Source organism: Orbicella franksi, chromosome 6 (genome assembly GCF_964199315.1).
Source record: "Orbicella franksi chromosome 6, jaOrbFran1.1, whole genome shotgun sequence".
Classification (NCBI taxonomy): Eukaryota; Metazoa; Cnidaria; class Anthozoa; order Scleractinia; family Merulinidae; genus Orbicella; species Orbicella franksi.
In genome coordinates this window covers 5,885,216-5,913,147 of record NC_138150.1, presented here as the reverse complement: position 1 = coordinate 5,913,147, position 27,932 = coordinate 5,885,216, and the positions used below count along the sequence as shown (strand labels likewise).

The 27,932-nt window shown below is 40.4% G+C and overlaps 4 protein-coding genes across 6 annotated transcripts; all 4 read left to right on the top strand.

Moving 5' to 3' along the window:
• The first annotated feature begins 421 nt into the window (after positions 1-421).
• Positions 422-3,843, top strand: LOC145490073 (BTB/POZ domain-containing protein 6-like). Its single transcript, XM_081469181.1, has one exon. The coding sequence runs from the start codon at positions 1,563-1,565 to the stop codon at positions 2,961-2,963; it is 1,401 nt and encodes a 466-aa protein (XP_081325307.1). The 5' UTR covers positions 422-1,562; the 3' UTR covers positions 2,964-3,843.
• A 1,765-nt stretch (positions 3,844-5,608) lies between these two features.
• On the top strand, positions 5,609-10,665 carry LOC145490161 (uncharacterized). Its single transcript, XM_081469270.1, has 3 exons — positions 5,609-6,249; positions 8,531-8,650; positions 9,390-10,665. The coding sequence occupies exons 1-3, from the start codon at positions 5,942-5,944 to the stop codon at positions 9,508-9,510; spliced, it is 549 nt and encodes a 182-aa protein (XP_081325396.1). The 5' UTR covers positions 5,609-5,941; the 3' UTR covers positions 9,511-10,665.
• Positions 10,666-11,135: 470 nt separating this feature from the next.
• LOC145489279 (uncharacterized) lies at positions 11,136-13,413 on the top strand. The gene is made up of 3 exons (XM_081468243.1): positions 11,136-11,844; positions 12,450-12,548; positions 12,947-13,413. Exons 1-3 carry the CDS (start codon positions 11,558-11,560, stop codon positions 13,038-13,040), a joined length of 480 nt encoding a protein of 159 aa, XP_081324369.1. The 5' UTR covers positions 11,136-11,557; the 3' UTR covers positions 13,041-13,413.
• Positions 13,414-14,926: 1,513 nt separating this feature from the next.
• LOC145489278 (uncharacterized) lies at positions 14,927-27,578 on the top strand. Of its 3 annotated transcripts, none has more exons than XM_081468241.1 (12): positions 14,927-15,325; positions 16,876-16,990; positions 17,753-17,982; positions 19,544-19,652; positions 20,278-20,454; positions 21,417-21,673; positions 22,413-22,664; positions 23,365-23,566; positions 24,647-24,826; positions 25,129-25,335; positions 25,808-26,419; positions 27,215-27,578. In XM_081468241.1, the coding sequence occupies exons 2-12, from the start codon at positions 16,936-16,938 to the stop codon at positions 27,379-27,381; spliced, it is 2,448 nt and encodes an 815-aa protein (XP_081324367.1). In that variant the 5' UTR covers positions 14,927-15,325; positions 16,876-16,935; the 3' UTR covers positions 27,382-27,578. The 3 variants fall into 3 exon arrangements, with proteins under 3 accessions (XP_081324367.1, XP_081324366.1, XP_081324368.1); XM_081468240.1 differs by having other exon boundaries at positions 14,927-16,519; XM_081468242.1 differs by having other exon boundaries at positions 14,927-16,990; positions 17,756-17,982.
• The last annotated feature ends 354 nt before the right edge of the window (positions 27,579-27,932 follow it).

Here is a 27,932-nt window from a genome sequence, read left to right as displayed (position 1 = left end):
TAATACGTCACTACTGCAAGGCTGACACAACTTCGTAGAGTTAAAACAATATTTCGGCTGGCCTCAGGTTTAGATGTTACTAAATTATAAAAATGAAATTACAATATTATACAATGGTGCCGATGTTTGTCTTGCATTCAATAGCTGTTTCGTTCATTAAAAGTTGTTCGTTTCGCTCATATAAGCGCATTAAGATCCAGGAATAAGGCACATTCTCATCAAAGCTGACCACATTAGCTTTTCAGGTCACTTTCCAGCAAACAAATGCACATCTCCTGGTCATTTTGAACGCCTGGACGACTCAAATGCTCGTGAAATTCAGCCTTCAAGTTGGCCATAGTACTAATTCGAACATTCGAAGTCAACTCCACTTCAATTTAGCGAAACACCTAATATTAATGGTCGTGTAAAAGCTACAAAATCGTCAATATTGGGCTGGCACGATGCACTCATTGAGTAGGTAGGCTCGCACTGACGGCGCGGTTACAATTCCAATATGGCGTCGGGCTCGGTTACTATTCCAATATGGCGTCGGGAGCGGTTACTATTCCAACATGGCGTCGGACTCGGGCGCTCTCGTTCGGGCCGACTAATTACGAGCAGTGTCTACACCTCAGTGCTTGAGTGAGTGAGTGAGTGACACATTTGCATATCGGAGTCCCCGCAACAAACACGTTTCTACGCTTCGCGTATCCACGAGTTTAAAAACTATACGATCGATCAATAAAATAGGTTGTTTCTACAGGGGAGGCGGACCGAAGAGGGATGGGGAGGGAAGAGTGTCGAGGGCTTGTTTGCGCAAGGATCGAACTACAGGTATTATTTTCAAATCATCGCAAAACTGAGAAACGGTGGTGAATACCATACAAACAGAAATCGGAGGAGATTCTTATTCTTACATACTGTTACAACAAGAAAATAATTGAACTTGAAGAAAAGTCTTCGTTTCACTGAGTCAGTGCAAACTAATTCGCTACTAGTGGATCTCTGTCAGTTGTCGCCTAATGCAAGAAATACGTTGTTATATGTATCACTGGTTTCAAGAGAAGTTGATCATCTTCCCTCTCGAACACAAATGCACTTTTCATAAATAGGTTTAAATTTTTTGGCACTCCCTCGGCTGTCGGGGATGTTTCTTTCTAATGCACCACTTAACTCTCGTAATGAAAATGAAAATAAATAACACCTTCAGTCGGGAGAATTTATATTTTGAGCTACGATAGAAACGTTATACCAACGGAATGTCTCTCCTTGACAGAAATCCATATGGAAACTTTTCGGCCCCCCAAAATCCATCCATTACTTTCATAAATCAGAAGTGGATAGGGGCCGCTTTGTTATCGTTCTTATCACAGACTAAGACAATTGTACATTTATTAGAAATTTTTATTCCATGTGAGTCCACTGATGCATCACAGTATTTGTTCATATATTTAAATTAAGTATAATTTGGGCGCTGTTTTCCGCTTTCGCTTTCGCCTGGTGAGTTCAACAGATTCAGCACGCACGGATCTAACTGATTCAGTTTCGATCAGTTCTTCAGTCTTATAAAGTCAGCCGGAATGGCCAGCGCTTCAGAGGAAAAGTGGCAAATCAGTAAAGACACACTGCTGGAAAGAAACAAGCACATGTTTAACAATTCTCTTATGAGTGATTTCAAGTTTGCTTTCCCTAACAAGCAGACCATTCCAGCTCATAAGTATGTTCTCGCCATCAGTAGTCCAGTCTTCTTTGCCATGTTTTATGGAGGTCTAGCCGAGCAGGGAGAAACTGTAGACATTACTGATTGTGATCCAGACGTCTTCCTTCAATTTCTGCGTTACCTGTACTGCGACGATGTCAATTTCCGAGATGTTAACAACGCTATTCAAGTGTGGCATTTGGCTAACAAATACGACCTTCCTTCGCTTGCAAGGAAATGTGTGAATTTTGTAGAAGCGGCCATGGAACCGTTAAACGCCTTTGATGTCATCCCTTGTGCTCGCCGTTTTAACCATGAAGGTCTGGAAAAGGTTTGCTGGGAAATAATTGATTACAACGCCCAAGAAATCATCGCCAACGAATCGTTTCTGGATCTCGAACACGAGCACTTGCATTCCTTTCTGCAAAGGTCGTCGCTACGTGTTAAGGAGGCATCACTGTTTAAAGCCCTGAACCGCTGGGCAGCAAAGAGATGTGAAGAATCAAATATGACTGTCGATGGAGCAAATAAAAGGTCGGTATTTGGTGACGATCTGTTGAAACTCATTCGATTTTCATTGATGTCGCCTGAAGAGTTCTCAGAGGAGGTGCTGCCTACGGACATTTTGCTTTCAACAGAAGTAATCGATGTTTTCAAGCAGTTTACTTCTGTCCCTATCCCAGGCGGTCTCAAGTTCTCGATTCGTCCCAGGGCGGTGCTGAAACAAAATGGAGACCTTTCTTCGCTTTCTCTGGGCAGTGTCGTCTGTCTCAACAAGAGCCTGTTTGGTTACGACCGACATGAAAAAGAATCTATGCAGAAAACGGGAGTGTTATCATTTATGGTCAGGAAGACTCTTGCGTTATACGCAGTGAAAATTTTAATTGACAGCCAGCAAAGTTTTTCCGAGAGTTGCGTATCCGTGTTTCGAGGAGACAAGAAGATCAGCCAAATTAAAAAAAAATGTTTTGTTAAGAGAGAAACTATAAAAAGGAGTAAACGTAGTACTGTCAATGCCTACGGAGAAATTGACGTCTTTTTTAACAGGCCTATTTCCTTATCCAAGAACACTTGTTATACCATTCAAACTAAAACAGATGCTTCACAAAGTAACGCCTCTGTCTGGTCTGATTCGATTCAGAAATCCGGGGCATCCAACCGTTTTAACCAAATGCTATTTCATTGTTCAGGATACTATACTGAATGCATTCCTACTTTTGTTCACTACAAGGGAGAGGTAATGGCGCTTCTAGGTAAGCTGGAACAAAACGACAGAGATTGAGGCCGGATTAGACGCGCGCATGAATCCGACCAGATATCCAACAAAACGGATGGGACTAGCAAAACCACGGGTAGCCCAAGCTCACAAATGAGCGTCCCTCAACATAGAGGGTCCCTGTATATACATACGTCGTCTGCGTTGTCTGGAAAACGTGAGCCACCACAGCTATTTTGTTAAACTTTATTTCAAATTTATCAGTGTGTCCCAGATTCAGTTTCGTGATAGTTTTGAAAGTGATAAACAAAGTAAATGACTTTAAGGTACTGCGAGATTCGTAGGTGAAATTTAAAATCATTTTTTTAATCGACGTTGTCACGGCGTCGCCGTCGCGGTTACTTAAACTCCCTAAATTCTCAGGTTACGCAACAGTCGATTTATAAGGATTTGTATGTGAAAAACGATTTTTTTTTCTTAACGAAAACACCAAGGAGAATGAATAAAGATACCCTACCTTGCTTCAGGTGTGTGTTTCCCTGGTTCTCGTGAGATTTCTCGGCCGATTTATGGCAATTTAGAAAATAGTACAAAGTAGTGAAGCGAAAAACCACCTAATGGACACTCATTTGCAAGCTTGGACCATCAAAACGAGGTCAGATATCTTGTTTAATGTACGCCCTGAGAAGAAAAGTCAATTAGGAGTTTTAAAAGCGTAGCCTAAATTACTGTAGAATGTGTAAATGTAAATAAAATACTCTTTAAATGATGCGGTATATAATTTCCATACCTTGCAGTTCACTCAATCCCAGTTCAGGTGGTTGGCAACAGTTTCCAGCACTTTCCAAGACTTAGATGTCATTATAATCACCCTTTATCAGTCGATGCTACAACCGTAGGTGGCATCAGATAACTGCTCAATTATTGCTGAACAAGTTGTCATCGTTTTTCATGACTTAATACGTAGCCATAGCAACACTATGACCTGCTTAAAACACCTTAATTTTAGTTTTAACTGCTAATAACTCAGAAATGAGCTGGGTGACCCCCATTTAATTATTATCATCGAATTTTGATTTGCAGGATAACATGCAACTTTTTGCAAGGTTTAAAAAAATTCTGTCCGGTGGCTCTGAACCCACTGGATAGAACTTTGCCAAAACGCTTTAGCCCGGATTTTACTAAACTGTCACTACTGAAAACTTTACAAATCAGCTCACGATATGTTGATACGTCACGGGTATTTCTCGAATATCTCGGGTCCGAGATATTCGAGAGGTCCGTCTTTACCGACCCCAGGAAGGCGGGGGGGTACTCCCTTATTTGGGCGATACGGGGACGTACCGCTGGACAGGGTTGGGTTTTTTGGCCTTTTTGTCCTGAACAGGGTATACAATTTTACTCGCCTCTGTCCTAAACAGGGTCTGAACCTGTCCTTAACAGTCAATGGAATTACGAGCCGAGAGACGTTAACCGGCCATTACAAGGTCATCACCAATCAACATCAGATCATTTTCTGGACAAGTATGCTATTGTTGTCGGTAAATTTTTTTTCACTCATCAGTATTATAACTAGCGCGCACTGATAGAATAGATCGTACCGGCTTTGTGTTTCTTTGTCCTGCACAGAGTAGGGTTTTTAGAGTATTTTTGTCCTAAACAGGGTCAGGATTTTAAACCCTCGGCGGCACCCCTATACCCAAACATGGGTCAAGTACCCCCCGGGTTACCGAAGTCCCGATCCTCTCAAGAAAAACTCCTATTCTTCTCAAGGGGGGAGTGGGCAGGTATACACAGGCTACGTGACATCGTTCCTACTAATGTGGTTTCCCTGAGCGAACTACTGCCAATTCTCTTTGTTATTTCATCCACGGTGATGTCTGCTTTTCATTCAGCTTCCTGTGATTAAAAATTAGACGCATTTTGTGCCCAGGGAACCGAATGATTAAACAAAATATTTTTCTCGGGTTTTTTTAGCTAGTCTTGGCATGAATTTTTATATTTATATTATTTATATATTTTTTATATAAGAACAGTGTTCTCAGTACGGAAAATCATCGAAAGAGACAAAGTATTGGTTTGAAGCATTGGTTGAAGTGTGAAAAATTAGCATTAACGTTACTTTTAGGCGGGGGTGGTGGGGGTGAGACGTTACCTTTAGGCTTATTACTCGGGGGGGGGGGGGGCACTCTACAAAGTTTTATACAGGAAGGCTGCGCCCCAAGGTCCAACGCCCCCTTTCGGATACCATTTTTACAGAGAAGTCACCCCTTTCGTATACCTTTTATTGAAAACGATAACCTTTCCACGTACCTGAAGAACACTGCATCCCTTTTCTAAACTCTTGGAATGAAGTAAACGAATAATACTACGGGAGAACATAGAGCATTACGGCAGAGGAGATGTTAACCAGAAAATCAGAACTACGTGCAGAACTTCTGTTCTACTTATTAAACCTTATGTTTGGTGACGTTCTCTTTGGCGTCGCGTCGTGATTTGCTAAAAATAGTCACTGGGGCTTATTATTTATCGCAGTCAGAGACAACAACGTGAAGCAGGAAGCGGATGTGCGTAATTTAAAGTAGGGAACGAATGAAGAGTGGGCAATATAAACTAGATGTATGCAAAAAATTGTAGCGAGAAAACAGTGAAATGGACTCAATCCCCCCACCTCTCTGCCTCGCTTTCCAAAAACACTTAAAAGCGCTATTAATAGTAAACAACTACCGAAAGGGGCGTTATTTGGATTTCAGGCAATTGAAATCTTGTGTTGTGTCGGGGCATACATAACCCCATGTGTCATTGATGACTTCGCCGACAACTTGTTGTTTTGAATTTTTCAAGGCATTCATGCATAGCTAACTAACAATTCATGTGTAACGCATGCATCTGACCTCTTCGAGACCGCGTCAAGTTTATGTAAATGCGCGTTTTCCTGAGCTGATTCTCGACCTCTTCGACAACTCCCATTGATGAACATCGTGGCGCCTCTTAAAATCTCGTAGCTTAGGCAAAGGAGCTCGAAAAATTCTCGGCCGTTCAACATGGGGTCGTGCATGAGTATGATTTGTCAGTGTCACTTCTGTAGGTGCTGCGAATGTGGTCCCTGTTGCTTTTGTTGTCGTTGTTGCAAGCGTTGGTTTGGCGACTGGTGGATGTGTAGCGACTGCTGTGATGAGTTTACCGACGAAGAATACTCTCCGGTTAATCCGAAGAAGTCCGCGGAGAACGCAGCGCCGCCGGACGATGGGGAAGGCATGTACAAGTACTCCAACGGAGACGTGTACGTTGGCGAGTGGAGAAGAGGCAAGAGGCATGGCTACGGTGAACTTGTAAAGAAGGACGGAACACAGTAAGTAATGTGTCAAGCAACTAAAGAGTCATCTCTCTCAGTCATCGATAAATATATTTTGAAAATTATCGATGAACAGTTGACCTACAAAAACCTTTTAAACATTAAGACAGTTTAACGCCACCAATATTCTATTTCCTTTAGAAAAACCTACTGTTAAAAAGCTGCAGTCAATTTTACGAGTTGATCACTTGGTCTTACAGCTTCTTATCACTGAGCGGGCTCTTTTGATCAGTTAATTCCAAACATTTGGCCCGTCACGCGACAATCTCGAGTTCGGGCACTAACAGTAGTGGAACATAAATTCTCGTTAAGAGAAGAGTTTCTCGATGCGAGAAGAATTGCTCTCTATTTCATAATTGTTGTACTGTTCACTGTGCAAAGTTTGATTTGTTTTGTTTTCTATTCAAGTATTCTCAAACATCCACGTCACAAACGCATCGAATTGATATTCGGGGCTTCAACATTGCTTCAAGCCTTAGTTGGAATGTGTAGAATTTTTTGAAAAAAATTATATATAGGATATTGGAAGTCAAAAATCAGAATTTGTTTTTATGAAGCAAAATAATCTTTGCCGTTTGGATCGCTTATTACCATTTTATACCCCATGGAAGATGAGGATATGTCTGTTTCTTTATAGTCATATTGGATTACTCTGAAAGTTTTATAAACATGGTTTTCGGGAACCTTCATGGCTTTTTAAAGGAAGATGAAAATGTTCGATGGATGTTGGCGCGGTTTTTAAAATCAGCTCATGAAAATGGCCATAATTACCTTGAAGATCGTTAATCGCTTTAATTTATACACCTCTCGTTCAGACATCGCTGTATTTTGCCGAGAAATGGCACGTTGTTTGAAAGCGCGTGAAAAATGTCACTCCGAAGCAATTGTAAAGTCATCTAATCAATATAAGCAAAGAAGAGAAAAGACAGTATTTGAAAGAATACTTTTTTAGCTTGTTCATTTTGGACAATTCAAGCCGTTAGGGCAGGAAATTTCACTTGCAAATATTCAGGTTTCTTTCGAAACATTTCAATAAACACATTTAATAGCTCAGTAATTTTTGTTTTACAATTCCAAACCTTTTAACAACAGGCATTTGTTTGGATAAGGTCTAAAACGCGTCAAGAACTTATTTATGTCGTAAATATGATTTCCTTCCCGGTACTAAAGAAGACTAGACTGCAAGAGTACAATTTGCAATTCAATTTATATTTCGTATCTGTATATAATACAAATGTAGATCTTTTATTTTGGGGGAGAACTTTGCGCCTCGCTCCTTTACCACTCTGGGTCGCTTTTAAGTTTGTTTACATAAGTCGACTTATGCTTATCGGCTAAAATTTTAAAAGGTTCGGAAACACAAAATTGTGAAAAAGTTGCCTTGGAGCGAACTGATTAGATCGTAAACTTATCAAAGCCTTGTAGTTTATCAAAAAACTGGAGACCGTATTTCCTTAGTATTTGCATACGAAGAGATGTCATCAAAATTCTACATAACGTCCTTACAAAATTATTTAATATATTAACCCCAATTTACAAAATCTTTTATCATCTTATTTCTTATGTCAAACAAGAAAAATAATATTTCATGTTCTTGTTAAATCTTGAGTTAGGAGGAAAAAATGAAAACTGATATCTGGAGTGTTCTGGAGAGTAGAAATATAGCGATGTAGGTTTGCCTGAGGCGAGTATCAAAGTCCTTTTGACAACATCTTTGTCGTTTTGCCTCTCTAGTAAAAAACATTCTAGTTTTTGCACAGCGGAGAATTTCCCCTCCTCTCTCCCTGAGATGAAAAAGAAGGGATCTCTGTTGCGCGGGGTAATTTTACTTAGGATTAGTGGAAATTTGAACGTGTTAATTTTACTTTCCACTTGTGCGACACTACATACAACCTAGTCATCATTTGAATTTGGTGCGACTACAACAACCATCATCGGTCCTAAGCCGGCAATCTGTCGCTTATTATATTGGTTGCGAACAGATTCACTAACAGCGAAAGCACTAAACGGCTTCGATTTATTAATGATTGATTCTGATAACTGCCTCATTGTCAGTGGTGTCATAATAGCCCTTTTCGCGCGTATACGGGAAAAGTTTCTAATTTAAATCAGGAGAAAAAACAAGGTTAGCAGCTGCTGGCAGCGCGTGACAAGCGAGTGACAAGCCCTCTACTTGACTCGGCCCAGTGCACTCTCCTTTGATTCATTTCCAGTCTGTAACGTCTCCCTCGATGCTCTTTGTACTTACCTCGTTTCTTCCCTTCCCTCCGCCCGTTAGGGTTGTTGGATTCTTCTACGATGACGACTATGTCGGAGAAAAACCAGACGATAGACTGAAAAGGAGTCCAGTGACGTCACGCCCATTTAATAAAAGTCAAGGTGTCGATGACGATGGCGCGTGAGTAATCACAATTTCAGTATGATTCTGTTGTACGTAAGGGTTCTATGTAACACTATAGAGAGTGCTCAGTTACGTTATCCGTTAAATTTTCGGTGATTTCTCACGTCTATCAGATGAAATTTCTGCCTATTTCTCAGTTAACAGTAAATTTTACAGATCTTGGATCTGAGCTCTCAATTGCTGACGGTTCAAATATTGCAGGACCAATTCTATGGTATCACTCAAGCCCCATTCAGACTCTCCATACAGTTCTTTATTTAAGTGCTTCACTCAACAGCTTTATTCAAAACATCTATCTAGTTATAGAAAAATGAGCGGACTTAAATATTCAGTAAAAGAATATCATGAGAAATGACCCAGAAGTGATGTGGGAACATGTACTGCAGAAGTCTGTTTCCACGGCTTTGTTTGGAGTTCTCACAAATTTTCACAAGTGTCTCCGCGATATCACAATAGAAACGTGAAAAATGTTGTCTCAAATAAAGGTAGTGAGCGAAGCCCTTAAACCACTGCATGAAACACTGTTCTCCTATTGGTCAGCGACCAGCAGGAGGGGAGCGCCTACAAAAGACCCTCCGTACCGCTGACCAGCAGGACGAAGGATCAATCAAAAATAATGTTGTCCTAAAGAACCAAAAAGCCATATACCGCTGAAAAGGACAAAATATCCAAATTGAGAAAATTTTAAAATGACTGCATCGTTCTTCTCACATTGGGATTCTTCTTTTTGTTTTAGCGGACTGAGAAAAGCAGACCAAGAAGCGATTGATTTGGCATGGAGGGAAGAGAAACAGCGGATCAACTCAGATGCAAACGGCAGTCAATCTTATTCCTCCATTAAAAACGACCACGAATAGTATTTATGTCTACCACCCTCCCCTCCCCTCTTCATTCCATTTTGATGTTAAATTTAGGAGCCGAGCATAAGTACTCGTGCAAATATGAAAGACGTGAAAATTTCGGTTCTTTCCCATTGAAGATTTCATTCTAAACAGTTAAAGTGCTAAAAAAGGAAATTATGTGAACGAAGTTAATTCTCAGGGTTTTTTTTTATCGTCGCCCAATGTTGCTCTAAGAAATTTTGTAACTGAACTGACGTAGTTTTTCAGTAACTTAGAAACGCCCTGTAACTTATGTCCATTGTTTGTAATGAGTTGGCGCCATGTTTAAGGGGTTAGACTTCTGTTCTATGGCTCTAACCATGGTGACGGTTTTAACTCGAAAGAATTGATGAAGAAGCGGGTATTGGCTCTCTTTCATTGCGCTCTCTTTAGCAGACAAACCCTAAAGCTTACTGATCAAAAATTAATGACGGGGCCTACGGTTCGATCAGTCTGTAGGTCAGCGACCTCACTAAATAGTACATAAACACAGGTGTAACGAAAAAATTCCTTCGAGCGTGTTAAAGGAGCTCGGTCACGGTTTGCACATTTTGAAAAGTTTAGCCTAAATTTTTCAAATTCGTCGTTTGCAATCCGTGTCAATCTTCGTCATCCTTGACCATCCTTGTTCCTTTATGGTTTATTGTTAACTCTTTGATGTTTTTCTATCTTGGTAAACTATTATTTTCAGGTTTCCTTCCACTTGAAGGAAATTTCGTACGTGGTCAAAAAAAGACCAAACATCGTGGCTGAGCACCTTTAACTTAGGTTCTTCAAATAATGGTAAGTTGAGAGTGTGCTTTCATAAAAAGACCTTGGAAAAAAATCGTTTTGCTTAGCGTTATAAAATTGTTTCTCTTTGGAAAAGTAATTTTAGGGTCCTATAAAAATTAATTTAAATTACTTAAAGGAAAGTGAGGCAAAGTAAATTGAAGTAAAGTTCGCGTGGGTATTTATAGATTTTCTAGTGCTATATAAAGCTTATACAACAGTATTTTTGGAAAAGCTGTAGTTTTCTATGAAACTATTTCATTGTACGTGAATTGTATGAAACAAGAGCAATTTGAAGCTCAATAATCTTTATGCTGTATAGGAATTTAATGGTGAATAAACTCCAGACAAGGCGAGACAATTTGTTTGTGATATACACTTTTTTCCTGCTAATCTGCTCGCTACTCTCGCGGAACAAAAACTCTTTCCGCGCTCGAGTTGAGCCCGCGGTGCTCGATAGCTTTCTGTATACGTCACAGCATGAGTAACCGTTAGAAATCTAGCCAATTTGTTGAACTTTTCTTACTTAATTACACAGCAATACAATGAGCCCTATTCAGCTTAATAACAGCAAATTCTATGACTAAAGTGATAAATAATTAAAAATAAAATGAAATAAAAATACAAAATTTCGAATTTACAATCGCCTTAATTTGGACATTCAGTGAAACATATGCAGGATAAACCTGTTCTGAACGTTTTTTTTTTTTTTTGCAAGATGATAAGATGAGTGAGTGAGTCGTCCACGTTAGTCAAAAGAACGAGACCATAAAAAAAAACAACAACAACAAAACAAAAAACAATGAAATGGCAAGGAAAAGAAGGACAAGGAGTGGTGTATTTCAGTCTACAGATGAAAAACGAAAGCCGCTTTGTTATTATTTTGACAATACGTCCAGGGTTTTTCAAAAAACATTTTTTCGTATGCACCAACGAAGAAAGATGGAACAAGATTATTAAGGGAACGGATTATTTTTTGTGGTGTTTATTTTCGTGGTGGGTGGGTTTTGTCTGGTTGCACATAGAGACGCCCAACAGTCGTTAACGTCCGTCGTCACTTCAATGTTAAAGCTGGTCTTCAGACAAACAATATTTTTAAACCCTGAAATAACACCCTAGCATTATCTCAGCTGACGAATAACACACTCTTCGACACGTCTACAAAAGGGCGGGGCGTTATTGACCTTTACAGAAGCTCCAGTATTACGTTACATCACGCTCTCTCTTTAGACACGAAAGACAAGTCCAAAACATGGGTGCAACTTGTTCAAAATGCTGCCTGTGTTACTGCCTCAAATTGTGCGAATGCGGTGAGAGATTTCGTTGCGGCCATCCGTGCTGTATACAGTACTGCGAGCCTTGTTGCCACTGCGGTGACTGTTGTGATATCGAAGATAATTTTCCGTTTGTGGAAGAGAACGAAGCTTCGAGAGACGGCGAGGACGCTTTTGTTTATCCAAGCGGTGATAGGTACATCGGTACATGGCATAACAACAAAAAACATGGATATGGAGAACTTGTACGCAAGGATGGAACCAGGTAAAATTAAGAACAAGCATTTTTCTTGTTTTAGCAGGAGTATGAAGTTCCTTCCTTTCTGAAAAAGAGCGGAAAATGGCCAAAAGCCCTGAAGTGTTTGATGTCACGCAAACATGCTGTCAAAGTTACCTCTGCTGGTAATCGCAAAATGTTAGGGAATCTCGCTTAAGATAAAAGTATGAATATCTTTGCTCATTGGACGACTTTGTAGTAAAAGAGGTGAAAGGGGATTCCATATTTTTAGGAATGAAATTTATCAATCTGATAAAAAAAACAAAAACAAAAACAAAGAATTGGAGATTGGATACTAGTGGAGCGTCCGACGTGAGAACGAGGTTGTTCCTAGTTTCTTGCAGAAAAGCAAGAAAATTATCCGTCGCGGTTCACGTTCTCCACACAACGCAGAATCTGGTCATTTGTTGGTTATCTGGTTCACGCTGTTGTTATACAGAGGACGGCAAAGAAATGTACCAAGAATTATTATGCACGTGCGCAGCCATTGTCCTGCTCATTCCCTTTGCAGTTGCCGTTGTGGTTTTCTTAAACGTCTTACTTTACCTCTTTACCTCTAAATGGTGTATTACCCGGTATTTTTTTTTGGACAGATTAAAGGGATATTTTGTTGAAGATCAATTTGTTGGTGAGACGCCTCTGGCCAATTTGGCTGCCGCTGAGGCGTCAAGTGAAGAAGATCAATCAAGCAAGTAAGTATAGAATAAAGCACCAAAATATCTCCCGAGGTTCAATTAATCAATCAATCAATAAACTTTATTTCAGAGTCTAAAACTCCTAGTCAGCCCGAAAGCCAACTAATCGGGGACGCTCCCAATAAAATTCCTCCTTGCAGAAGTCCATTACTCCTGCTTTGTGCATTTGTTGATCATTTAGGCGAATATTTAAACCTTATCGAGTATTAAGATTTTTAGTTTTGATATACTGAACTTCCTTAAGTCGCCTGAATTTGCCGTCAACTTCTAAATGACTGCATGTGATGAACTTATTATGAAACAGTCAGAGCATTCTGAAATTTTAAGCCCGTTGAAGCAAAACCGGTCTTAAGTTTAGAAATTATTTTTCGTTTTCTTCCCTTTCTTTCTTGCAGGCCTACAAAACAAACAGAACCGACTATCTCTTACCGTAAACTTCCACCGGGAAAGTCGCCAGATGACAAGGAGGAACTTCTTTTGGACACGTGATTCAGAAGCGCACGTGACTTAGTCACGTGGCTTGGCTTAGCCGCTATGTGGGCACACACGATCGAACCTTGCGTGACCTTTTTTTCGATAATATATTTTTTTATAAGAATATTGAATCTGCGATTCACGAATGCAAGGCCGAGATTAAGTCCAAAAGATTAAAAAACCGTATATTTGCATTTTGATAGAAATAAAACATGATAAAATAACACAGTGTTTTTAAAAGAATTAAATGCACAAGCGTTCCCTCTCTGTATACGGACCGCGCGAAAATTGGGGCGAGGGCACAAACAAAACAGAGAGAAAGGAGATGAGAGAGTTTTTGTCTCAATTTTTGTGTACCCAAAATGTGGGAACACTTACTACGAAGTCTAGGAGCTTTATATTAACAGAAGTAGTTTCCGTTACCAGACCTGATGCTGGAGCCTAGTCCTAAACAAGGGTGGGTGTGGGAATTATAAATAGGAAGACGTAATTTCTATCACCAATATGATGAAATATACCCGGGGAAGGGGAGTGCTCATCTAAGGCTTCATCGGAGATCTTCACTGATGTTGAGGCTGACTGGCATGGTGAGGTTAATTAATTCGCAAACATTTGCAATTGTTACCAAAATGCCGTGACACGTGTGAGTTATTGACCAATTGCGAGGTCCATTGGCTGAGTTATTTTTTCTGCGTGTTTATGGACTGAGGCGCAGTCGAGTTTCATAAGCCGAACGAGCTTGGTCAATAAAGGATTTATTATATGGCATAAACAACACCATTTTCTTGCGGGAAAAAGCCGAGAATGCCCGCTCGGGTAGCCAATCACAAAAAAGTACAGCGCGGTATTGGGTTCATCTTGCCCGCTCGCGGATTTAGCTGTAATAAGACTTATTAAAAACTGGATCATTGGATAATGCAATTGAAGAGTTCTCATTGGCTTAGCCATCACGGTTTATGAGCCATTATACCATGCCCTACAAATATGGTAAGCGTACGCACTATATACACATATAGGAGGCTTTTTTGTCGGTAAAACAATCATTCCACTTGCGCTTTTTGGATATATGAACAATAGCCTCCATTTGGCGCGGAAATATGCTCGGATATTTGTCCGTGGACATTATCTGTTCCGAGAAGCGAACAGTTTTGCGAGAGCGTAGCTGTAGGAAAACTGTGAGCATCCGAGCATCTTTTTGCGCCAAACGGAGACTATTGTGTTTATTATTCTTCAAATATTTTTCGCAACACGTGCGCTTTTGAAAATTGGGAAATATTCTCGGATATTCCCCAGTTTTAGCTGGGTAATATTCGATTACGTGACGCGTTTAGACCAATCGCGCGCGAGCGAAAATATTTGATGGATTATAACACTCAAATATTCCCCAGTTTTGGCTGGGGAATATAAGTCACGAAACGCGTCTAAACCAATCACGCTCGAGCGAAAATATTTGGTGGAAATGATTATAGCCGACTCGGCCCTACGTGCCTCGTTAGCTATCTACCATCTCATATCCAGCGCGCCCTCGTGGAATAGTTGTTCAGATTAAAAGTCTCGGTCTCCACCGAAATTTTGTCCCATATGTGAACACGAAAATAACGAATTAATGTGATCAGTGATACTGTCAAATTTCCAGTCAGCCTTCCACACACTGAAAATTGCATCCAGTACATTAAATTGTATTCTTTACCTTTGAAATTCGACGGTTTTTGGGAGAAAAAAAAGTTATGTTCATGATCATTACCATCTCAAAGACACCGGCGCCACCATTCTAACTTCCAACAATTTCAAACTGACTGCTTAGCAACTTTCTAATTGCAATATGCAAATTACTTAGCGAGAACTTTCTACAGCAAGGTGATTTTTGAATAAATGTGCAAGAGCACATGGTCAGTTTCCATGACAAGGACTTTTGAAAATCTGACGAATTTTAGAAAAGTTTGCCATTGTCTAGTCAGATATCTGAAAACCATATTTTAAATGTCTATTTCTTCAGTTTTAAAAGGACTAAAAGGGATAGTCTATAAGTAGGTGCTGAGGAAGATAATCATTTTATCACCTTTCCCGCCATATTTACCTGCCAACATGCCCATATTTGGGAAACAACAAAGTTCGGCTTGCATCGGCAAGGTTCGTTGCAATATTTACGGTTTTCGGCATCAATCGTCAGACGATCGGAGAGCCGAAGTGACCTACCTTCGTGGTGTGAGTGTTTTATTAAGGTGCTGTTGGGAAACGTTTTTTCTTCCCAGCGTTCAACACTTGGAACCCGGCGTGCATTGCGTTTACCTAAAGTTCAGGTATTTGTAGTTTTCTGTGGGAATCAGAGAATGGATATGGTGACTGTTTCTAGCTCTGTAATGCCTTTACAATCGAAAAATTCCGAGCGCTTGTTCTTCTCAACGGCGTTGAAGCGAACAACAATGGCGGACACGGGTTCTTTTACTTGTGATTTCGTTCGAAGACGGCGCCCTTTCGCCCGAAGCGCGGCTAAAACTGTAAAGGATTCGAATATCTCTGTTGATCGTCGCTTGATTGGTCGGAAGGGTCGTTTTCATTTGCTTTAGTTGTTTTAGGCAGGAGTTTGTAGAAGAGCGTTTCGAAATTGCTGAATTGACAATGAAGAATTGTGCGATCTGTGAAGAACGCTGCCATGTTTTTTTCAGGGTATTGAGCTCTTCTTTGTACTTCGTGGCTTATTCAAAACACAACCGTCTAAAAAGTTGCAATGGTTCGTGACTCCAAGTCAGTGAAGTGAAAACAGTAATAAATCGTTTTCCCTGTGCCAAATGAGTTAGATCAAGTGTGTTATGTTGTGTATTTTTGACGAGGAAAAACCAAACCAGTATGACAGACCGGCGTTTTGATGAGCTACTGTTACTTTTGTGTTACAGTATCTTTGAAGTCAAATTAGATATTTAAAACAATGCTTGAAATATTTCTTGCTTTAATTACAGAACTTTCTGGACTAGACATTCAGATATAAGCTTGAAACAAAGAAATTATATGGTCATAAATTTCTATAAATAATATTGCCTTTGGCAAAGTCAATTTAGTCTTATCAGTGAGCCTACAAGAAGCTGAAAAAGAAGCGAGATTGCTAGTTGTGTATTTTGTCTTAATTATGAACTTAACCGTCACCCATATAAACTTACTAAATTGTAAAGTAAAATTGAGCAAATATGTTTTTTGGACATCATATGGAAGATAATATCAAAACTATCATAGAATTAATTTCCCTAAATGGTGGAAACTTACAAATATTTTGATATTATAAATTAAGTCCAGGTGAGGGTGTCCAGTTTGTAAATTTGACAAATTTCTTTCTGTTTCATTAGTGATGAAACATGAACCAGGCGTAGTGAAAACGAGGTTCAAGTTATTTTTCTCCAGTCAGTCGCACTGATTTTTTTGCCCTGATCATGTGCCTTGCTCATAAACCTTTCGCTGCCATCTTTGGGTTGTCAAATCCTCCCCACTAAGAGCCACTAAAGGTGAACAACAAAATTTTTCAAGACTAGTTTGTCACCTATCATAGCCAAGGTTAAATGAAACTATTAGGTTGAATATAGAGGGTTGCTTGCATTTGGTAATATAACTCTTCGGTGCAGTAATTATATGTGACCTTATTCTCCCCACCTTTGCACAAAATCGAGGATATCTTGGATGTGAATTTTTGTTTTTAGCTGGCATTGGCTTTATGAGTTTCTAAAGTCATTGACATTATTATTTTCTGTTACCTAACAAAGTCCTGAGCATACATTTTTAGAGTATTCTGCAAAATTAATTGCGATGTATTCACATCCTCTACTTACAAGTTGGTAATGTTGAACTTTTTTTCTGTTCCAAGTTTCCATTGATCTACCTTGGACCTTTTAACAACTACATCTGAAATATTCGACAATAAGCCATGGACACAGATCTGGATGGAATGATCAAAGATGAAAAGGAGGTCCATTTGGAAGGTGAAACAATAACTTTATTAATTGACCTTTTTCACATCTGCTGACTCATCTTTTGGTGGTGATCCTTTTTTCCTAGCTTTGAGCTTGTGAATACAATCCATCTGTTTTTGTAGGCCACAGAGCCTCAAGGTTGTGACTGTCATTTATCTAAAAGAGAAGTAAAATTGTACGCCTCAAAGATCCATGCTATGAACCCTGCATAATGTTTATTTGCACTGTAGTTATTAGGAATTTCATTTTATATATGACATTAAGATTCTCTGTTTGAAATTTTGCACAAAATTTGACAAAATTGTACTTGGGTTCTTGTGATCATAATGGCTAGTTGATATAATGCCATGTTTTTAAAAAGTATTTTGATAAAAAAAAAGTAATCAAACCTGACATTTTCTCACTCAAAGCGGAAATTTGGAGTCTCAAACTCAAGTTGTAAAAGAAGGAACTTTTAACTCCTCCAAAATACAGCTGAACTGCCCATGACCTACCACCCTTAGGACCTAAGTGTCGACTTAGAGGAGGAGTTTAATTATGGGAACAAAAATTGTTGTGTTTTTATGTGGTTTTGAGGTCCACGTCTTTACATACATGTAAGTCATTCTGCTTGAGAAAGTTGCCCGTTACAATTGTAGCATAGCACCTACTGTAACAATGTAAACTTTATATTTAATAGCTTCCATAATTTAAATGGTTTTACACAATTCATTTTGTAAAGAAGGTTAATAATGCAATACAATGTATATTAAAACATGTTTTTTTCTTCAGCAGAACCCAATGATATGACACCAGTATCTGTCAGTCACATTGCTGGTCAGCCAATCAATTCCACCGAGCAAGAGGTGATTGGTCTGTTGTTGGCACAACAGCAAGTCTTCACAAACTCTGGTAAACTGGAGCCATCCAGTGTGTATGCCAACCAGTCTTCTGTTCCTGTTGCTGTTGTCGCTGGTGATGTGCTACAACCACATGGTGCTGATGGCAAGAGCATTGTTATTGTAAGTCTTGGTTTATATGCTGTACTCAAAATTAGTTTTATTAATACTAGAAAATTCTGGTTATAAGTGGAGTCAATATGGAACATGGTTTTCCCAATCTGGGAGTCTAGGTTGATCAAGAAGGGGATAGAGATTCGGTTAAATTAATAATTTTAATTAATAATTTTAGTAGCTATCAAGCAGAATATGCCCACCTAGTGCATGAACTGGATCTACATGACACTTAAAACACAAATATTGTAACAAATATGCAAATTTTCCCTTGGATACAAATATTTCCCCCTGTCTAACACTTTTACAAGGGCTCAAGCATATGAATTCCATGGTAATAGATGTCCAACAGTAGCAATTAAATGAAAGAATGAAAGATGCGAATGCAGCAACAACACTGCTGGAAAAATGACCTGAAAAAATTTCAGGCTCTGAACGGGATTCGAACCCACGACCTTTGCGTTACCGGTGCAATGCTCTACCAACTGAGCTATCAAAGCCACATGAGAGCGGTCGTGTGTGAGTTCGGCCCTATATGTTCAGTGGACGTAATACTCGGCTCAAGCATATGAATTCCATGGTAGTAGACGTCCAACAGTAGTAATTAAATGAAAGAATGAAAGATGCGAATGCAGCCATAACACTACCGGAAAAATGACTCGCACACGACAGCTCTCATGTGGCTTTGATAGCTCAGTCGGTAGAACATTGCACCGGTAATGCAAAGGTCGTGGGTTCGAATCCCGTTCAGAGCCTGAAATTTTTTCAGGTCATTTTTCCAGCAGTGTTATGGCTGCATTCGCATCTTTCATTCTTACTTTTACAAGGGCTTTATGATCAGAATAAATCTTACAGGGTTAAAGTGTAACTAAATGGGTGTTGTAGCAGCTCTCATAAGGTCTCACATGAATGGCTTGCTACCCTTTGAGAGAACAAAAGAACAAACAACAGAAACAATTCCCCTAGCCCTAAAACAATAACAGCTGCTAACAATGAAGAGAATTACAGGCTTACAAGAGCTGCTACACTTATGAATTAAAATTAGGCACATTGCCCCCCCCCCCCCCCCCCCCCCTCCTCCACTCCAGGGAAAATGGACCAAAGTAAAAGTGTAATAAAACTAAGTACTATGAAAGAATTTACCATCCAATTAGCAACAAAAATATATAATTAACTGTTCTCCAGCCTGTGATATGGTGCCTGAGGTATGTGGTATACAGCTGTACACGTAGATAAATTGGTTATTGTTGTACTTGAGAGATTGGAAACTTTTAGGAATGGGGCTTTGAGCGCAGCAAACAGTGTCCTTGAAATTTGTGCATCTTTTTAGGCAAGACACTTGAACTCATAATTTCCCCTGCTTACTTCGTTGCCCGGCTGTATGAATGAGTACATTGGCTAAGAATTGTTTTGCAAGGGGGATGGGATTTACACAGGTGACCTGTAGCTGGATTGCCAGTTGTATCTTAGCTAGTGTGAGTTATGTACAATTGTAGCAGTGACTCATGAGGGTCACTTCATGATGAGATGTCAGTAGTTTGTAATGCAAGATTCCTCTGCTATTTTGCAGAGTGATGACAGCCATGTCGACGTCAAAGATGATTCGATTTTAGTAGCTCAACAAGGAGAACAAGATGCTGCTACTGCAACCATCATGGCCACGGTGGAACAGCAAGAAGGTAAATATTTAATTGTAGACTAGAGTACTTATTATTACAAAGTCTTGTCATTCTTTGAAGGATAGAATTTGAATTTTGAAGTATAATTTTCAAGATTTACTTGATCTCGCGAATGGAAGAGGGGGGCGGGGGGAGGGAGGGGTGAAAAAAAAAAATTAAATGGGATTCAAGCCCATGACCCTTGTACTCTGTGTATATATCTGTGATGATCATTGATGTTTTCATATCTTTCTTCGCAGTTCAAATACATGATCATTCATATATTCACTTGCATTCTTGACTATCTATATGATGGTGTATTATGAACTTACAACATGACCAGCTCCCCGTTGGTTTGATCGCTCAGTTGGTAGAGCACTGCACCAGTATCGCAGAGGTCATCAGTTCTAATCCGTTCAGGCCTGAATTTTTTTTCAGTCTTTAATTTCACACTGAGCTACTTAAGTATGGAACTGCGATGATCACTGATTCCCTCATATCTTTCTCCGCAGTTCAAATACCCTATGATCTCTCTTATATATTCAGTTATATCTATTAGATACAAACAATGTCTATATATCTATATATCAGTATCTATCTCACTTCCTCCACATCTGTGTAACCCACTCTTTGACTGTTTTTCAAGGTAATGAAGCCTTTCAACCTGTGCAGACAAGCTTGGCACCAGGTGATCTTGTTCAGTCAGCTGTAGTGGTGAGTTCAACACCGGGTGGAACTGTGTTTCTTGAGCCACAGGCCGTGACCCTGACAGAACTACCTGGTGGCACTGTGCAGACTCTCCCCGCTGGAAGCACATTTGAAGGTACTGTGACTTCAGTTAACTCTCAGTACTCTAGGTAGTAAAATTATAAAATGCTGCTTCTAATCCTGAGTTTGAGTGGGCTTTACTCTGCCTAGTTCAATTATAATATGTAAACTCCAAGCTCAATCAATTTTTTTGGTGTTTCAATGCTATCAACCATCCAACAGACCTCTCAGGATTCAGAGGTTTGCTTCAGGTTCAAAAGGTCATTTCTGTTGATTGTGATCTTCCTTTCAAGATGCAAATGGTTGTTGTGGTAATTATGATTGCCAGCAGCCAAAAACGTTAGTTAGGTTTTGAACTTCAGAGCTCATGTGTCATTGAAAGATGTGGTAATGTGACTGGGGGAGGTTATATATTCAATGAATGGTACAAGCACTTTAAAAGTGAAATATATATATAAAAAAATGTTTTGGATATAAATGTAACCTGATAAGAAATGACTAAAGTTCATGTGTGATATTGTGTAAGAAAACCAGTCTGATTAAACTGGCAGCACTCTTCACGTAAATTTATTGATATCCTGTCAAGAATTAATTGAAGTACAATGTTCCATGAGGATGTGAACAAGTTAATATCATGGAAAAGTTGGATGGGCAGGGGGCAGGGCTTATAACTGGAATCTAACTGGGGCACTTAAAGGATTTGAGTGGAATTTTTAGAGTTTATTAAGAAAATATCACTTCTGAGTCATATCAAGCTTAAAATTTATGGTACAAAATGCACAGCTAATTTGTGACCAATTTTGGGTTTATTTGTTTGGTTTTTTTTTTTCACCTCATGTTCAACAAGACAAATGCTGACAGTGCTCAATCCAGATAGTTTATCACAATTATCCACTTGGCTATTTTTAAATAACATTTCTGCTGTCACATTTTGGTCAACCTAACTACATGCACATGGAGTTTATTTTTGACTTGGAAATTACAATTATAATTTGTTATTTTTACTTTCTGTATCAGCAACCTATGTCCACCAGAGCAGTGATGGTACTAGTTTTGTCATCACCTCTGAACCCACTTCCTTTGATACCAACTCATCTGTTTCCATGACAACAATATCTGAGTCTAACCCATCCATGGTGAGCACCAGTGAGACAGTGGACACGACAGGAATTCCTCTGGAGCAGTTTACCACTCATCACACTCATCAGGTTGATCATGAGGATCACTCAACGCTGTTTGTGCTCCAGGACGATTCTGGTGGACAAGACCAGGAGGTATGGATGGGATGTGAACCCTTAAACCTGAGATCAAGTCTTTCCACTAGAAAACCCTGGAAAGGATTTCTCGCTGGGAAAAAATGCCAGTGTTTTTCAAACAAGCCAAAAAATGCTTCTATTGATCACTGCAAAATTGCTGGTATGGCTTCCAGAGTCTGAGAGAAACTAAATTTTTGATGTTGGTTTGTATTTTGGTTGCTGGTTCTTGCCCTTGATTTGAAAGTTTTTGTCTGAGCTTCCTGGTTTTCCTCTTTGCAAAAAAGAAAATCCAAACACTTCAAAATTCTAATTCAGTCGGAAACAGTGGGCCAATAGCCACCCTGTGAATGTGCCATAACTAATTTTTAGGTAGTTGATTTTAATTTCATTGGTTAAATATAATTTTATTATAATTTAAATAGGGGATTTAATTACAATATATCAAATTTAAGTCATAAATCAATCATAAAGAGCGTTTTCACTTACGCGTCAGCAGCCATGCAAATTTATTGGAACAAAAGAAAGTGTTAACGTAAGAAAAGAGTTCAGCTCTTACAGGATTGGTTGGGTACACCAACAAGGCCTCCATTTCATTGTTTTGGAACACCAATATGGCTGCCATGACGTCACGTGAAAACGCTCTATATGTATGTGACTTTGAAACTGCTTTTCGTCAATAGTATCTTACTACAATGTACACAAAAAGGGAACAAGCATTATTGTTTGAAGTTACATTTTCTCAATTTGGCTTAACCAGGGCTCAGCTAAGAAGATTTACCATTGTGGCATAGACGGATGTGGAAAACAGTTCTCTACCTCGTACCGGCTGAAGGCGCATGGACGAAGCCACACGGGAGACACATTCAGGTGTGAAGAGGAAGGTTGTGAGAAGGCGTTCATTACTCAGAGCGACTTGACAAAGCACGTGAGAACTCATTCTGGGGAGAAGCCGTACAGATGTGATCATGACGGGTGTGGAAAAGTGTACACGACAGCGCATCATCTAAAGGTTTGTTTCAATTCAAATTTACATTTTGCACCAACAACACTACGCTGGCGGAGTTTGAAAACCGAGGTTTCACTCTGAAAACTCCTCAAACGTTTTCCGTCCACACTACGCTGGAGGAATTTAAGAACGCAACAATCGCCGGTCATTTTGGATTTGTGTTTGAGGAAAACTCGGTCAGGGAAATCACGTGTTTATCGTGACGCAATCGTTTTCTAAGAGCTCTGTTTTCAAAATGTTTTCCGTCCACACGAAAACGAAAGGCGGCGTTTACACATTCTTCCGGTTTGAAGAGCGTTTTCGAAAGTTCTTTTTCTTGACGGATTAGTGTGGATGGCAGACCTAACCGGAGAAATAAAGCTGTGTTTTCAAATATCTCCGGTGTAGTGTGGGGGCTGCCTCAGTGTCTTCTGTTTTAAGCATTGTTTTGTGGTGTTCACAAAGACAGCTTCATCAACTATGCCTTCGTCAAAGAGGTCTTGAAACAACGCGAGGCTATAAATGGTATGGTACAAAATTCTTCCCAAGACGTGAAATTCCTTGTTAATGAGAAACGGGTTTCCGTCGTTTAGTTGGAGTTCATATTAGTTTTTACTTCAAAAAAGGACTTTCTGTTCATTAATTACGTACCATTGTTAGAATTATCTGGCTAAAGAAGATTTATAAGGTATAGTTACGTTAAATATCTTTTGCCATCTTGCAGGTTCACGAACGAGCCCACACTGGAGAAAAGCCATTTAAATGCAGAGTTGACGGATGTGATAAAGCCTTTGCTACCGGATATGGACTGAAGAGTCACACGCGAACCCACACGGGAGAAAAGCCATACAAATGTCCAAATGACGAGTGCGGTAAAGCTTTCAAGACGTCAGGAGATCTACAGAAACATGTTCGAACTCATACAGGTGAGAATGATTAAGGAGCTGAAACAAACCACGACGCGACGGCAACGGCAACGAGAACGTCACCAAACAAAAGGTTTAATGAGCAAAACGGTGGCTGTGCACGTGCGTTATTACTCTTTGTACATTTCGTAGCCGTCGTGTGGCGTTCTCTGCAAACACAACGTGAAATGACCAAGTTTTGCACATTTTAGACTGGGCCGCGTCCACACTACGTTGGAGGAATTTGAAAACGGAGGTTTCACTCTGAAAACGCATCAAATGTTTTTTTTTCCGTCCACACTACGCCGGAGGGATTTAAAAACGCAACAATCACCGGTTATTATGGATTTGTGTTTGAGGAAAACTCGGACGGGGAATTCAAGAAGCTTCGTTTTCAAAACGTTTTCCGTCCACACGAAAACAAAAAGCCGGTGTTTTTAAATTTCTCCGGTGTAGTGTGGATGGGGCCTAAGGTCGACTATCACAGCGAAGATATCAAGGCCCGTGTTTCGCGTTTACGCCTAGCTTCCTTCTCAAATTTGATCGTCAAAAACTCTCTTGGAGGCAAGTTGCTCCATTTCTGAAGGTATAATTTTGAAGGAAGTACATGACACACTACATGTATGGGTCCTTCTGCATAAAATTGTACACGACGTATTTTCGTGATTTACCACCGAATCGTTAGAATTGGCACGGTTAAAACTTTGTTGTCTTTTCTCGGAATGACAGGCTTGGTATCCTGTAAATAGCTAGACTTTGTGTGGTACATTCCAGCTAGAGAGTTCATTGTTCAATTCCTGTCGCAAATCGTTGTGTTGTGTTCTTGAACAAGACACTTTACTGTCACAGTGCCCCTCTCCATCTGGGAATATCCGGCGAAATGTTAGTGCGACTTGACAGGATACTGGTGAGTACCTGCGATGGACTAGCATTTCATTCAAGGGAATATCGACCCTCCTAGACAGTTCCTGGTAACTTCATCCCACCCGCCGTGACCGGAGTAACTGCGCGAATCTTTGATTGATATGCAACTGGTCTAATCCTATTTCTTGATTTGGAACAGACTTTGCCTTTAACCTGTCGTTTATCTGTGTTTTTTAGGAGAAAGACCATTTGCGTGTCCATTCGCTGACTGTGGCCGCTCCTTCACTACATCCAACATACGAAAAGTACACATGAGAACTCACACGGGCGAACGACCATACGTGTGTGAACACGAGGGCTGCGGGCGGTCCTTTGCTAGTGCTACTAACTACAAGAATCATTCAAGGATACATACAGGTATATACTAGATAAAGTTTTAAACGACTGATAGATTTACGCTAAAACAATAAGATTACTTGCCCTTGTCAACTATCGCGCGATAGAATTCTCGAGTTCATAATCTAATTGTTGAATAGGTGCATAAAAAAATGCCAATTTTCAACTGTCTCTGATGGTTATCTAGAATGTCTTGACTCAAAACCAAAATCTCCCAAAGGGAATGATGGAAATTGTCTTTGAGACAGTAAGGAGAGTTTTGATGCTCATCGTCAAAAAGGAAAATTTAACATTTGCTTCTTCTCTTGTTTTTAATCGCACAGGAGAGCGACCTTACATCTGTCAAGTGATTGGATGCAACAAGCGGTTCACGGAGTACTCCAGTCTATACAAGCACCATGTAGTACACACCCACAACAAGCCTTACACATGTAACATTTGTAACAAGACCTACCGACAAACCTCCACGCTGGCCAATCACAAGAGGACTGCTCACTGTGACATGGCCGACGTTGATAACCTGGCAGAAGGTGAGAGGTCTGCGAAGTAGATTATTTGACCGCAATTTTACACATTCGTGACAATTTCGTAGTATTCGCGCTAGTGTTGATGGGATCGTAAGAATCGGAAGCTCCCCGAGTACTTAAACGAGGATTACTAAAACCTTGTTTCTATTCCAGGGGTGGGTTTGCATACATTAGTTTTTCGAAGAAAGTGAAGGGACTAACCATTGGCTTACGACAAAATCGCAACGATTGAAAACTTAAAAACCAATACGAAGTGTGGCTTGGCAGATATCAACTTGAGTTCAGGCGTTTACCGTCGGCGTTTACCTATGTTAACTGTGTTCTTTTCCCTCTGGAAAATCAGCTTCGGTTTTTAAAACCAGATGCTTTGATGAAGGACCTCGAAGGAGAGCAGCATTTGAATCCATAAATACTTGCAATGCGCATGCTCTTACAAACCCTGTGTTAACCAACTTTGTTTGGATTCAAACTTCAGGCGACTATGATGTTGGCCAGGATGAGCCGTCAAACAAGCGCCAGCGGTTGGACTACACAGAGACCATCTCAGGTAACCAAGCCTTCGCACACGGCGTGCCTGTGGTGATAGCAGACGAGGCCTCGGTGGCCGCGCTCCAGGCCATGGACGGCAGCCTGGCAGACATCCAACACCACATGGCAGAGGGTGGTCACGTGACTGGGCACATTGCTATTCCTGTTGCCATAGCATCTGATGCTGCCATTCAAGTGCAAGGCGACCTGGAGCACGCCGTGACACTGTCACAAGGCGTTCAGCAGTTGACTTCCACGCTTGTTGACAGCTCGGGACAAGAGCTGGACATGACGTCTGTGCAGGTCGTGTCCGCCCCGCAGACAGTTGTCGTGACATCGCTGGAGGCCGTGGCTGGAACAGGGCAGTCATCCGAGACTGTGGTCGTGACCTCCCTGGATGGCGTGACGACTACGGCTAGAAGGACCCATGACGGGTTTACTATTGTCACGGTGCCTTCGCAGGGAGGAGGGTTGGGGATTGGCGAACAGGAAAAAGTTCAGGGTGGAGATGGTGGGGGAGAAGCTCAGAATAATGGACAAGAAGCAACTGAGGATTCAGGTACTTGAAGGTTTAGTTCAGAAATACACACATGTTACCTACAACCTAAAATTGTCAGAGGTCCTCATTGGCTTATCAATGGCAGTAAGAGTTACTGAGTTCTGGATATGGGGGCCGCGACGGGAGAGTGTGGCGTAAAAAAACATTCGCGCCACTTTGTCATCCAATCAGGAGTAAACAAAAACCAATCATGACTCGCTCGCACACGTTATCCCGCGCTTGGCGTCGGCTATACGTCTGTGCTACAAGTTATATGGTTCACTAAAGTGTCTTTGAACTTTGTGATTGGTTAGAGTTATTACTGTGGTTTTGGTTTTTCGACATAATTGAAAATCGCCCCATACTTTGTGGTTACACCATCGACAGTTAAAGCTTAAAGTTCGTTTGACAGCGATTTTACTAAGGCGTAGCCAGTTTACGGGACCCCCCCCCCCCCCCCCCCGATTTTGTTATGTGTAGTCATGTTCAAGGAGTACTAGGGGTAAAGGAAGGGGACTTAGCATGCAGGAGAAACTTTCTGTCAGGGTGGAGTTAAGATTGGGTTTCACACAGATTTCGTGTACAGAAAGTTGAAGGGTGGGGCTCTAAAATGTTTATTATCCGTGGGACTTCATGGCACAAGCAGGTCGTGAAAATGAACCGGCGAAAACCATTCATCACCCATGAGTTAGGAGTTACTCTCGAAGCTATTTGTAAAATGTTATAAAAAATGGGAAATATCAGGTATAAAAACCAGCCACAGCGAGGGAACATAAGTGAGACTTGAGGTTTATCTCCATGTTTTGGTTTCAACAGGGGTGCTTCAATCCCATGAGCCAACGCTGAGCGCGGCTAAGGCTGCCTTGGATGCCGTCCTGGCTTCACAACTGCAGCAAAATGACGTCATCAACAGCGAAGACCCTGATTCAGCCTCGACATCAGAGACCACCCCTCTGACTGCAGCTGTGTCGTATCAGGCGTGAATGTCACGTTAAACCAATCAAGTGCTTTGGCATGCGGGCGGCGTGTCTTAAAATAGTTTTCCCTTACTCGATGGAGCGTTATGTCTCAGGGACAGAGGAAAAATTGCCTTGGAAAAAAAAATTTCATTTCTTTTTTTTATTTTATTTTCGTTGGTTGTCCCTCACTTATTTGATAGCAATGCATGCTTCAAGTCACAGCTGACAATTTAGGTTTAACAATTTCTTTCCTCGCTGACTTTTCTGCTTGTAATGTAATAATAGCTCCTGATGGATTTCACTCGAAAGAATAAAATATTTAATTTCATTGAACAGATGTCGCGAATTTTGCCCTGGAAAAAAGCGAAAATGGGTGGTAGAATTTGCCTTGCTAAAAGCATAAAAAACCCTTTGATTTGGTTTATTTTGCCCTCTCTTTTGATTGGCTGAAAACCATGATGTCACGTGCGGATAACTTTCGCTCTGCTCATGCATATTATCATGGGTATACTGTAACATTCTGCCGAAGACAAAAGCAGCACACACTTAAATCACATTGTGAAATTGCGGTAATC